The sequence below is a fragment of the Ambystoma mexicanum genome, chromosome 12 (assembly GCF_040938575.1).
Source record: "Ambystoma mexicanum isolate Mex_15411 chromosome 12, UKY_AmexF1_1, whole genome shotgun sequence".
In the NCBI taxonomy this organism is placed as follows: domain Eukaryota; kingdom Metazoa; phylum Chordata; class Amphibia; order Caudata; family Ambystomatidae; genus Ambystoma; species Ambystoma mexicanum.
The window spans coordinates 933,033,407-933,046,974 of record NC_090936.1 but is presented as its reverse complement, the minus strand read 5'-3'; the positions used below and the strand labels follow the sequence as shown (position 1 = coordinate 933,046,974).

At 45.9% G+C, this 13,568-nt stretch overlaps 1 protein-coding gene across 4 annotated transcripts in view; it reads right to left on the bottom strand.

Moving 5' to 3' along the window:
• Positions 1-3,012: 3,012 nt before the first annotated feature.
• The window catches only part of LOC138514122 (protein NEDD1-like), a 1,166,279-nt gene continuing 1,155,723 nt past the window's right edge, over positions 3,013-13,568 (bottom strand). For all 4 annotated transcript variants that reach the window (XM_069629417.1, XM_069629420.1, XM_069629418.1 and 1 more), the window contains exon 16: positions 3,013-3,441. In XM_069629417.1, the coding sequence (XP_069485518.1) occupies positions 3,322-3,441 (120 nt within the window). In that variant the 3' untranslated portion in view covers positions 3,013-3,321. The remainder of the gene's footprint in view (positions 3,442-13,568) is intronic.

Sequence of the window (13,568 nt, the reverse complement as noted above, 5' to 3'; positions counted from 1 at the left end):
GCAGTCCTGAGCTATCTACCCTTCAACGACTAAGAGGATATCCAGTCCGGAGTCTTCTTCACTTGAGCCTGGTGGGTATATCCAGCTCATCATCTTCAGCAAAAGGTCGCCTTCGTGGTCGAAATCGCTGCACACTGCAGTAGTGGTCCAGATAGCCACCTGAAGAGCCTCTCCTGTTTTTAAGGAGCGCATATTTTATTCATTGTCGCTGCTGCCGGCCTCATCCCTGTGTGGTGTAGACCCCCTTCATCGTCCTTGGTGCCGAAGCCAGGAATCGTGGGTCTACAGGAAACTACCAGGAACAACTGCCGTGGCGCCAACTTCTTCTTTGAAAAGGTACTGTGTCCTGCTTGAGGAATTTTGGGTGAAATCCCCATTTCTCGTTCAAAAGGCTTGCCCTTATTTTTCCCTCCTTCTTATAACTTTTGCTTCCAAACATTTGACAATATCTAAAGTACTTTTGGCAACTTTGAATCGCGAACTATCCGACGTGTGATCCTCGATACAGGGACCCGGTTCCACTGACACTGGCTCCGGCCTCTTGACTCTTGTATTTCTGCCTATGAGTGTTCTTCGATTCCGTTTGCCTACCTAACATATTGCCTATGATTTTTGCCCCCAACTCTCTCTGGGTATGTCGGGTGCCAAGTGTGTTTTTTGCCCCGGTAGCATTTCTTGCCATGGATACGTGTTTATTTAGTAGACCGAACTGTCAAAAAGTGAACGCAATCATAATCACGGTAACGTGTATAGTTTCCTAACACCGGGTCTCTCAAACACAGGGTACTTACCTTGATTTATACCGTACAAAGTGAATTGGTCAGTTGTGTATTTAACATGTGGTTTTAAATTTAATAGAAGTGTTGTGTTAATAACAAATGATTTAAAAAATAAATGTACGTATATTTTTTACCTGAAACCTTGAGTCAGTGTTTGCTTGAGCCACAGTAATTGTGTCCCTTTGTGTAATCTCTGCTACTGCTCATATACTCTTGATATAAGCCTGGCTGGTCCGCTACTGCTACCACTTTAACATAGTAGTACAGGCTTGTACCAAAGGTAAAACATGTATTGCCACCTGTAGTCTTAATTGTGTGTAGTGGTCCCTAAGGGCACGGCACAGGATTCTGCCTAACAAGGAGGCATTCACAAATCTCCTAAGAAAAGGAGCAAACAGTTGTATGTTCTCCAGAATAATTTTGGATGGCATAATGTCACCTGGCCAGGAAGTTGGGTCCATGTTATTTAGTATCTTCTCTATTTCTGTAATAGAAATAGATTCATACTCAAAAAGCCCCCTGATTCTTCTCATTCCCCTCATTTCTTCATGTGTCCTCTTCTTCAGTAAGTTCTTTTATATTTAGGACTTGTCTAATTCTATTACATGCAGATGTAATTTTATCGATGAATGCCTGATTAACTCTGGTGCAATCATCATTATCCGGCACAAATCGTTGTTCTACAGCATTCGGTTTTTCCCATTTCCTGATGATATTGAAAAGTATTCTTGTATCATTCTCTGTATTGTTGATTTGCTCATCATAGAAACTTTCCTTTGTCTCATAGATTTTGAATGTATATTCTTTTTGAATCTATTTCCATGCCTTTTTATTTTTCTCCATCTTATTTTTCTCGCAAGTTCATTCAGCCTGTCTTTTTGATTGTTTAAGAATGGTTAATTCGGTAGAGAACCAATCCTGATGGTTAGAATGGTCTCTTATGCCTTTATCTTTAATTGGGGCAACTCTATCTAAAAGTGATTGCACATACATTCCATATATTTCTGCTAATTTACTTGGTGGGTCCTGATCTGCAGTTGACAACGTGATCCTTTCTAGACAATTATTCTGGTCCAGCGATTTTACATTTTTTAAATGTCTGCTAAATGTTTGCGAAGGCAGTTTGTGATTTCGATGTGGTTGACCTGGTAATTGTAGGCTGCATACAATAACCAAGTGGTCAGACCAGATGCAAGATGTTGTTTTAATCATAGCAGCATTAATGTTTCTAGAGGAAACCCAATCAAGGGTATAACCCTTTAATATGTGCAGGGTCAGATTTGTGGATGTATATACCCATGTTGTTTAAGGGACATTCCAAGTCAGTAGCTTCCTTGTCCATAGGATCTCATCTCCACTGGTTTAAGTCCACCCAAAAAACAGTGGCCTAATTAGGTCTGGCAAGGGGGATAAAAGATAACCTAGATTATCAGTGAAAAAAGGCAAATCTGTGGGAGGCCGATAGACTAGGACAACATTAATACTATTAATATCATTGTGTGTGATTTTCTTGTGAATAACTTCAGACACCTCACACTCAATCTTGTTTTCATACGTACCAAGTTTCTTTTTGCATAGTATTGCCCTCCCTACTCTGATGCCTTCTATGCGATTTCTGCCAAAGAAATCATAGCCAGGGGACATTGCCTGTTCTATTTTAGGACCATGTGCGGTAGCAACCATGTTTCAGTCAGGCACATAATGCCAATGTTATTTTTCGTGATATAGTCATGTATGTTGATTGCATGTTTTGGAAGAGAACGTGTGTTTAATAAAGCTAGTTTTAAAAAATTAAGATCTATAGCATTTTTACCTGTTCGCACAGAAGGCATTTCCCCCCTATCAAGCACCTCATTATTCCTGGTGGGATCTACTGCTATATCATGTTCAGTTGTGTTTTCTTTATAATGTTCAGCATTTTGGGGTATAAGCACTTGCTCGCCCCCTCTGAGATCATCATTGATAGATAACTATGTTGGTGAAAATCTTTCAGTATTAATATTTTCCTTCGTATTTCTGCCTAATACAGTAATTTCCCCTGGGATCTTGGTTAGTTCAACCCTACCTTAATTAAAAGGAATACTAATGAGGTTTTAGATTCCTTGGAAAATGAGAAACCAGACAATATTACGAATCCACCACATTGGCAAAAAGACAAAACGAAAGTTGTGGAAATACATTTAGAAATGTTAAGAGTTTATGTCTGTTTGCAGAAAGGATTTATTAAACTGGATACAACAAAACAGACAGACGTATGCACTCTACACATACAGTGGTGCAGATTAAGTTTGTCCTTGATCTCCGACTGCAAACAGTGGCCTTTGAAACCACGTTGAGGAATTAAATAAACAATTTCTATATACATATTTGTGTACATTTACTGGATCGATAGTATATTTATTTCATATTGTTTTTCTAGTAACACTCAAGTCGCCTTTTTGCCCCTTTGCAGCACTATATAATGACCCTTGATTCTATAAAGCGGATAGATGGAATATTTTGCATTACTGTATAATATGTAAGCTACTCTCTTTTCTTAACATTATACAGTATACTTTTTTAAATCTGTTCTCAGTCTTTTGTTCTCCTCTCGAAGTCTTTCAATGTTGGACAGCAAGCTGTAATTTACAGAAGAGGTTTCGAGTAAAATATACATTTCATTCTGAAAGAAAAAGAACATGTTAATGTACAAATTAAAACGTACACCAAAACAATTTAAGATTTTATGTTATACTGTACATTAACATATTTTGCACTTTCATAACGTTTTGCATTTGTAGCACAATTTGACTCGTAAACATATGACAGAAAGTTACAATTCAGCAATTTTAAATTTAGCAGCAACATGATCCACAACAGGACAAGTGAAATGAGTTGTGCCACCTGAAAGAAAATGTCTTAAAAGGTAGCAGGGAGGAAGGGTGAACACGCACATGCTGTAAATGGAAAAGTGGTGCTTGCCACAAAGACCAATACTGCTGTGGATATTCTGCTTTACTTACTGCAATGTGTCCTGGAAATGTGCATCTACCTTCTGTGCAGTTGGAGGCTAGTCAGCTGTTACAGTCTCAGTCCCCACATACTTAGCACCCAGATATGGATAGTATCAAGTACGACATGAATGCTGAATAAGCAAAGTTCCTTTTCCGGACACAGCTGGTGGTAAGAAGGTGGCGTTGAAAGATGCCAGCCTTCTCGCAGGTTGAGGGTGCTGCTCAGTGCATGTTGGTCTACAAAGAACTGTTTTTTCAAGCACATACAAGTTATATTTGCAGGATATAGATTTGCCTTTAAGTTGGATCAACGAAAGGTGCAAATATTTAGTGTTTTGCTTCATGTAGCTTGTGAGAATCCTCTTAAAAGGCTGCCAGTGATTGTCTCAACAGCTGTTACACATCTGGCTCCCTCAAAATTCTCATGTTCCACTGCCACTCTGTCAAAGTCCATTGTCTAGCAAGGACAATTACTTGATTTGTTTGGATATATATAGGGAGCAGCAGGCATGACCAGGGTTTATTTTAACTTGCATTTAATTTCAGAAAAGGCCTGAATGACATCAAGATGTAAATAGACCACATATGAGTGTGAATGGTTCCATGCTGAATGTTAGCGCCCAAATGATGTAATAAGGGACCTTGTTAAAGAGTAAGTGATCATATGGGGAAAACCCAGTATGCCTCTATGCGTACATACAACTTAAGTTAAACAATGTAATCTTAAATTGTTTTGGTCCAGCGTCATTCCATATGGTTAGTTTGATAAGCATTTTACAACTAAAATATGTTCCAAAGTAGATGTACAGCCCACAATCCACAAGTCTTATGAAACGCCCTTGTCTTCCTGCTGTGCTGAGGGAGAGGCACAGAGATGGGTGGGTCTAATGGCAAAGATACAGGCCACAGTTCTGGCTTTGTGGTGTGGAATTTGAAAAAAAGAGGATGAGCGAAGGGGTCTGCAGGGGCAGACGGAATGAATTTGCAGATAAGGAAAGGTAACCCTGATGATGGAAGTCCCACTGGACAATGCAGAGGGACTTCAACTGGATCATCTTGACGACCTGGATGGGGCCTGTTGGTGGCACTTAAAGTGTTATGTGGTACACGTCCTCGTTCTTGAAAAGGAGGAAAGGGTGCTTTTCAAGCGTAAAACACAGAGGCAAGCCTCAGTGAAATCCTGATAAAGGGTTGTTTTTTTGGGCATATTTCTTTTAAGTCTTATTTTGTATCACTGGGCAAGGGCAAACAGATGTGTGAAATGGAGAATGCTAATTGCCCCTTTGCCTAACAGGTCACAGCTCAATGAGAAGGAGTCATTGGCATTCCAAAGCCCCTCATTCTGTGTATACTCCACAGTAAATGCCTGAACCACATACGCCTTTTTTTTCTAGCTAGTCTGCGATGTGTCCACGTTGACATGAAAACAGTGAGGTAATAATGCATAGACACTTGCACATTTTATTCAAAAGATGCTTGTGTGAAACAATTCTGTGAGTGAAGGCAAGTAGGGCAATACACAGATGTCAAGCATCAGGTGTTTTAATTGTTTTACGAACTCCTTGATTTTTGAAAAAAGGGGTGTTTACAATGAATTTTGAAAACAAGGAGAGGGGGTGTTTTAAATAAATGGAGACAAGCATGGGTACAACTTTAGACAGAGTGCCACCATTGAGACCTGGAGCCAGTGGAGCGATATGATATGGCATTTATAACGCGCCTATACACAAGTGTTTCAAGGAGCGACGAGGCAAGGGAGGGGAAACAGACGGAAGATAGAGACAACGATCCTACTAGGCCAGGTGACATTGAGATCGCGCAAGTGCAGGGGAGGGTGGGGAAGGGGGAAGGGGAGGGGACAGTGCAGTACATAGGATAACAGTAAAATAAATAAAGATACTAAATAAAAGTGTAGCCAGCTGGTGGCAAATGCAGGCGTAAGAGCAGACATCAGGTGTCAAGTGCTAGTAGGGGCTGTAGGGATACAGAAAGAGTCCCAGAGTGCAAGGGTTGCCATGGGGGCAGTGCTGGTGTGCAACTGGCAGGGGGTGGGGGGCCCTGGGCCCGAGATCAGAGGGTAGCCAGGTAACCAGTGCAGTATCAGATTCAGCCAGGAGATCAGCAGGGAAGAGGAGGAGAGAAAGCCGAAGCAAAGAGGAGAAGCAGCAATGCGATGGGAAAGAAGTGCCAGGTATTGGTTGAACAGCCAAGGAGAGAGGTTAGACCCCTGGGCAACACCACAGGTAGAGATAGAGGAGAGGAAGGAACCAAGTTGGACCTGGGAGGGTCAGTCGAAGAGGAAGGAGGTCAGCCAAGCCAGGGTCTGATCGGTGATACCCAGGTTATCACGGAGACGGTTGAGCAGGATGGCATGGTTGACCATGTCAAAGGCAGAAGAGAGATCAAGTAAGATGAGGACGCAGGGGGTGTTGGAATCGAGGTTGGAGAGCAAGTTTCCACAGATGTTCAGGAGAGCAGTTTTCGTGCTTCTGGCAGCTCTGAAGCTAGACTGATGGTCATGGAGACAGCCAACAGATTCAGAGTGAAGATTAAGCTGGGAGATGACCAGCTTTACCAGGAGTTTGCCCAGGAAAGGAGTGATGGATTTTGGGCAGTAGTTAGCAGGGCAGGAGGGCAGGAGGGGTCGTCAGAGGGTTTAAGAAGAGGGTGCACAAGGGAGTGCTTCCGGGGCAAAGGGAAGACTCCAGTGGTGAAGGAGTAGTTTCAGAAATTGGTGAGAGCAGAAGCCAGGGTGTCAATTTGGTCCTAGATGGTTTTGAAGGAACCGGGTCGAACCTGTTTCGAAAAGACTTTTAGATCGGACTTGTCTAGAAACCTTGTCTGAGGAGAACAGGGAAAGACAGAAAAGCAGGTAGAAGAGGTGGCCGAAGAAGGGCCAGAGGAGGAGCAGGCAGTAGAAGGAGGAGTGGAAGAGAGAGAGGACAGGATGTCCTGAGTTTTAGAGATGAAATGGGAAGTCAGGGCCATCCAGAGGGCTTGGGAGGGGACAGGAGAGGTAGAGACTGCAGCAGGATTGGCCAGCTCCTTGCAGATTTTAAAGAGTTTGGCCGAGTTGTTAGATGCCGCGGAGACGCGGGCTTGGATGCGGGCTCTCTTCTTGGTGTGGACAGAGCCGGTATTGCCTTTGGAGCAGGCGGCATGCCAGTTCGTCAGAGGATGCAACAGAACCACGCCATTTCCTCTCAGCAACCCTGCACATGCATTGAAGGGTGACAAGGTCTGTCTCGTACCAAGAGTTGCACTTGGCTTTGGGATTCAAGTGGATCCTCATGACAGGGGCAAGAGCATCAAGAGTATCAGATATAGCAGAGTGGAGCATGGAAAGGGCTATGCCAGGGTGTGGGTCAGCCAAGGGGGTAGGGGGAGGTGAGAAAGTGGCTGCAAAATTCTCAACTGACACACGCTTCATGGGTCGGATAACCGAGAAGGTAGGTGGCAGTGCTGAGGTTGGCTTGGCCTGAGGGGTAGAGAGGGTGAGATGGGAGGAAAGGATAAAGTGGTCACTCCAGGAGAGAGGAGTGGTGAGAGGGGATGAAAGGGGAAGGTCTGAAGATATCAGAACATCCAGAGTGCGCCCTGCAGAGTGAGTCGGTGAGGGGAGAATAGAGAGAGAGAGAGAGAGTTGCAAAGGTCATGCAAAGAGTCCAGTGGAAGGACAGGAAGCATCCAGGTGGATGCTGAAGTCTCCAAGAAGGAGGAGTTGAGTGGTTGAGACTAGGAGGGAAGAGGAGAGGCCCGCCCACTCAGAGAGGAAAGGCGGGATCTGACCAGGTGGCCGATAGATGGTAGCCACAGTATGGGAATGGCCAGGAGACAGAGAGAGCCTGAAGAGGAGGCGTTTCAAAGAGGAGTAGGCCTGCGTAGGAATTACAGACGCAGGAATCCACTCTGGGAAGATCAGGGCTACACCCCCTCCAGAACGGTTGAACCTGGGTTCAAAGAAGATCTTGTAGCCATCAGGGAGGAGAGTGTCAAAGCTTGTGACAGAACTGGCTGTGATCCATGTCTCGGTGAGACCAAGGACATAGAGGTCAAGTTCCTCCAGGAGGCGGCAGATGTCAGAGGAGTGTTTGACAAATGAGCGTGAGTTTAGAGTGGCAATATGGAGAAGGTTACAGTCCTTGAAAGACTCCCGGGGAGGGATACAAATCAGAGGTACGCCCTGCGGAGGTGTAGAAGCAACCCGAGGGGGGCAGAAGAGGAAGGAGGAGAGCGCAAGGTAGCCAAGGAGGAGACAGCAGGGGGAGGCGAGGAAGCCGTGGAGGGGAGAGAGGGGACAGCAGGAGAAGAAAGGAAATTGATGAGGCGCAGGAAGGGTCTATCTCTAGGCTGGACTACTGTAACAGCCTCTTTCTAAATATGCCTGCCTCTACTCTCCGCCCTCTGCAACTCATCCAGAACAGGCCTGCGAGACTTGTCCTTGGCCTCAAGCCCAGGGATTGTATCCCTCCAGGACTGAAATCTCTGCACTGGCTCTCACTGGCTGCGAGGATCAAGTTCAAAACCCTCTGCATTGTCCACAAGGCCTTCTGGGGCCTGCGGCCTCAATACCTTCAACTCGCTCTTCCTAAATATTTTCCCTCTCGAGCTCTTCGCTCATCCGACTCCAACTCCCTTAGGGTCAGTCGCTTCTCCAAGCAACAATTTGGTGTTCGATCTATTTCTTCGGCTGGGGCCTCCCTCTGGAACAGCCTCCCTGAAATTTGTAGAGAACCATCTCTGGTTCCGGAAGCACCTCAAAACCTTTCTCTTTGCTTCTGCCTTTTCTCCTGCTGACCACCTGGCTGAAACTGAATCTGCACTGGCTACCTGGCCACCCTCTGTTCTCGGGTCCAGGTCCCTCCCCTGCCAGTCACACACTCCAGCACTGCCTGCCTAGCAACCCCCACACTTGGGGACTGTTTCTGTATCCCTACTGTCCCACCACCAGCACTTGACACCTGTTGTCTGCACTTACCTTTGCACTTGCCACCTTGGCTGTTACTTTACTTATTGTTATTATGCTATGCCTATGTACTGCACTGTCTCTTCCGCACTTTCCCCCTTGCCCCTTCCCTTGCGCGATCTGAAGGACACCTGGCCTAGTAGGATCGTTGTCTGTCCTCCCTTTGTTCCCCCTCCCTTACCTCGTCGAGCCTTGAAACACTTGTGTATAGGCACGTTATAAATGCTATATCATATCAAAGAGGAGAATGTTGGCTTGAGGGCCTTGGACCAAGACGGTACTGTTCAAGTAAACATTAATAATGACCTTAGAGGAGTGGAAGGAGTACAGGAGGGCCTCCCACCGAATGCCACCATTAATGGGAGAGGACGAGAAGGGGAAGAGCACAGAGCACCATATGTAAAGTCCACAGGTCTGGCGAGGGAAAGACAAAGAGGATGTCGGTGAAAGTTTCCCCGGAAGAGGCACTGGTATAGGTGTCAGCAATAGGGAGGCCTGGGTTGGAGACCAGGATGTCCATTTTAAACTTCTTCCTACCATATTTAGTGAGGAGAGCAGGATAGTCGATAGAGAAGCAGTTAGAAAAGGTAGAAGAAACAGAGAGCACCACAGAGTAGGTGGTGAGAGGAGAGAAGAGGAAAGGAGTGGGAAGGGGTAGGGAAGAACACTAGGGAAGGACACAGGGCAGGGTGCAGCAGACAAGGCAAGTAGACAATTGGACAAGACGACAGGCGCTTAGATAGTGGTGGAAAGGTTCATTGGATGAGTGCTTTTGCTAGGAGGCAAGCCACGGAATGGCACTACTTTCACAATGCAATTTTAAAAGCAGGATAAAACACACCTCAGTTTCAGAGACCTGAATATTGGGGGAAAGGCCTAGGTTTCAAGTCACATCTAGTGAGAAGCACACTCAGCCTTCACCAGCAGTACCTTGCTAAGTGACACAATGCTCTGGTTGACAGCATTAATGGTCTCATCTAGGAGCCATTGCAACTAACCATATATTGTTCATCAGCAGCCACTGAGCTGTTGTGGGATGGCTCCACCAGTTCTGATCACATTCACTTACAACATTACATTGCTCACCGATGAGGTCCAGCATGTACAACAAGTAATTCCAGTGGGTCGCCACTGACATTGTTAGCTGGTTGGTTAGCAGTTTATTGTGTGCTTGCAATCTTTACAATGTATTTAAAAAGCTGCACGATTGGCTGAATTACAAGCACACCACAGGCAGGTTCACTTTCACTAATGAAACATGTCATCACAATGCGGAGAACGTCTACACAGCAAGGAGCGTACATTGTATTCCCCTGACTTAGTATCGTCATGAAAGTCACACTCTGCCAGTAGAAACCCCAATTGTAACTGTCAGGCACATAGCCACTGTGGCAGCACTGCATCAAATTCTACAGCAAGCCATCTCCCCTGCAATATTTCCTGTTGTTGAGTAGCATGCTCATCTTGTAACCCTTCCAAGTTATTTGGCGGTAGAGCAGGGGGCTGCAATCTTTGGCTACCCAGATGCTTTGGGCTACAATTCACAACCGCCCAAGCCAGATATGTCAATATTAAGAGATCATATTCTAAAACATCTGGAGAGCCACAGGTTGGACTAGAGGGAATTGTGGCTCTGCAGGTCACTATTAAAAGCTATGGTGTGAGTATATTGACTGCTGATGCAATGTAAATGGTGAAGTGGACTTCCCCTGAAACGTTTAGTTGCTTTTCAAATTTAATAAACGTATCTTTACTGAATAAACGTAATGCAGAAAACTGCCTATTCTCCGTTTCATCTGTCATTCAGTATAATGCCTGCCCCCCCCCCCCAAATTCCCTTTCTGGCTTCCCCCCTTTTCCGAGGGGGCCCCCTGAACCACCCTTCCAGTTCCCATCTCACCCACACCCTTCCTTTTCAGAGGCCCAGAACCAACTCATGTTCTGTTCCTGCTTTCTACACTACCTCCCACCCCCCACAAAAGATCCTTCAGTACCTTTTATCCTCAGGGAATCCCCTCTCCCCTCCACCCAGATCACCAATCTACTGTAATCCATGTCCCACCTCGACCACTCACCTGCAACTTCCATAACAAGCTCCCTCAACCTTACAACCACCTTCATCCTGTTTATGGCCTCCACTGTGTCTCATTCCGTAAGCAGCATGCAGTGTTTGCCAGGATGCATTTTGTGAGCAAGTGATCTAGAATGCAGGGAACATAACAGTTGCTTGTACAACTCAACTGCCCTACATGCTTGTCTGCAAAGCAGTTTTGCATGATGTGCCGCCAGTGATCAGCACTTGCAAAACCATGGTTTTATACAAACAAGTATGCCAAAAGGTTCATAAAAATGGCATTGAGTAGCTGTACTCTTATGCATCCTATAATATTTTTGACTTCGTTCCATGCAATCACTGGGAGAGGCAGGAATGATACTTGGGTGGCTGGAACGTCTAGCTACAATACAGGGAAAAGTGCATGTTCTTGCCTTCCTCATGGCTCTTTATGGGATGCTGGTATAGGCCAATGATAGCATGCTACTAGGCGAATATTGGTTGGTGGTGTGGGAGTTATTTATTGGGTAATTCTTTTGATGCAATGATGCTCCATATGTGTGTTGGAGTCGGACGTATTCTGCTCCTACCTGGTGCCAGGTCTATCATTTAAAAACGTTGAGGTGCTGTGGTTGGTTTATGTGGTTTTGGCCTGCATCTGCTGCTGCTGCTGCTTCTTTGTGTCAAGGGGGTTGTACCAGTGGTTGTGGGAAAGGTGTCTGACTGTTGTCTAATAAGATGGATCTCCCCATCATTCAATAAACTACCTACTAGATGGATGAAATGTGAGTGTCAGACTTTCAAGGAAGGTTCAGGGTCTGTCCCAAGGCCGCTCCAAAGTCTGTCGAGGATAACCCATCCAGCCAACCAGGTATTTGCCTCAAGCTGTAGTTTCCCTAAACCTGGTTTTGAAGGTAAGTAGGTCCTTCCCTATAATTACATCTTCTGATTTGTTCTAGATGGAGAATTGCAGCTGGACCTAAGGAAATGCTTCTCTATCACCATGTATACAAGTGACGGGGACCAGTTTATGCTTTCCACATGTCCAGGATGCACTAGGTCTGAGCAGTCAGCAGTCCAGTGGCTTCCAAAATCAAACAGGGTCATAATCTCCTGTGCATCTAGCTTGATCGGGAAGCAATAGCTTCTCTGGGGCCAGCATCTTGGCTTCATTTGCAATTTCAAGGTCTTGGTTTTCTGGCTCGAGCCACCAGTCCAGGTTGGACTCTGCTGTTTCATCCGGAATGCAATAGCACATGCCCATGGGATCTGGCTGGGAAAGTTTGAGACATGGATGAGCTATATGGCTAGGTTTTACACAGGAACAACACTTGACCATTGATTTCCCAGCCATGATGGACGTTGGTTTATTTGCTTCTCCTAGAGTGGATGGTTTCCACAACAGACTTGGTGACCCAATCTCCAGGTTTATCTGACAGCGTTCCCACCTCCTTATTGATCGTCTGTCCTAGTATCAAATTTGAGGGTCTGTGTTGATTGAGTTACATGATTGGGCCCTATGAATTAAGGTGGCAGTTTGGATGGCTACTGTGATGAATCTGGCAATGTCACCACTATCTCCCCTGGGAAGGTCTCTCCCCATGTGGCCAGGGAAGGGAAGGGAAGCTGCTACCTGATCCCAACCCTTACCTTGGGGTTGGCTGCCTGAGGGATGACCATGTGGAGGGAGACAATACTAATGGGAATAAAGGTGGACTTGCCAGATGGAACGCAGTATTCCCCCAATCAAGGGACCTAAAACCACCTTCCTATGACCGTAACAACATTCCTTCCCACAATAGCCTCATAAATTGTACCAATAGCCTAATAAGTACTGGGATGAGGAGCAATAAGAGTCACCTCAATGAAGAACACTTTCCCAGTACTGTGATGAGGAAGGAGTGGAAGAATGATGATCCCTCCTAATAAGAACCACTATCAGCGGTCTAGTCTCTCCCCAAATCCTATTGGCCAGAGCCAATCTAAAAGCAAGGAAAGACTCAAGTGTGAGAGGAGCCCTTCCTGGGCAAGCCATGTGGAAGGAGAGAAGCCAGTCCAGAGAAGACAGAAGAGGGAAGACTGGGACGCTTTCCCAGAGGCAGTGGAATCTCTGACAAGTACAAGGAGGTGAGACTGGCCCAGCAGAAGGTTAAGGGGCTGCCCAGCTGACCAGGAGAGTTGGGGCTCACAGTCTGCTGGACTTTCATAGACACAAGGAGAGACTGGCCCGTCAAAGGGGGAAATGGCCATCCAGCAGAGGAAGGACGCTGGGGCTTGAAGATTACTGGGTTGTCCAGGCTGGAAGGAGAACTCTTTCCCCTATCCAGCTGGTGTGAGGACCATTGACATGTATGGTAAACTGAAACAGAGTTGATGTCTGCTGCTGGCAGGAGAGAGCTGCTCCTCTGAGGATTCAGACACCGAAAAGCTAAGACTGGCGTGGTGGAGCCAGGCAGCTCACCAACCAAGAAGAAAGAAGCTACTGTGCGAGCCAGCAACAGACTACTGGGCATTTGCAGGTGACAGAAAGCAGCACTTGACTTACTGGAGCCTGGAACTAAGAAGACAAGTCAAGTGGAAGCTGCGGGAGACAGCAAAACCAAGAAAGCATTCACGAGAAGGAAGCAGGCAGAGTACCTTCACCGGCTGACCGTGGGAGAATCCAGGAACGCCAACAAGAGCCGGCGAGTCCACCCAGAGACAGCAGGGACACCAGAGCGAATCGGCGATCGTGGCAAATGCAAATCATTAGAAACAAAGCAATAGAGCGAGAAAAA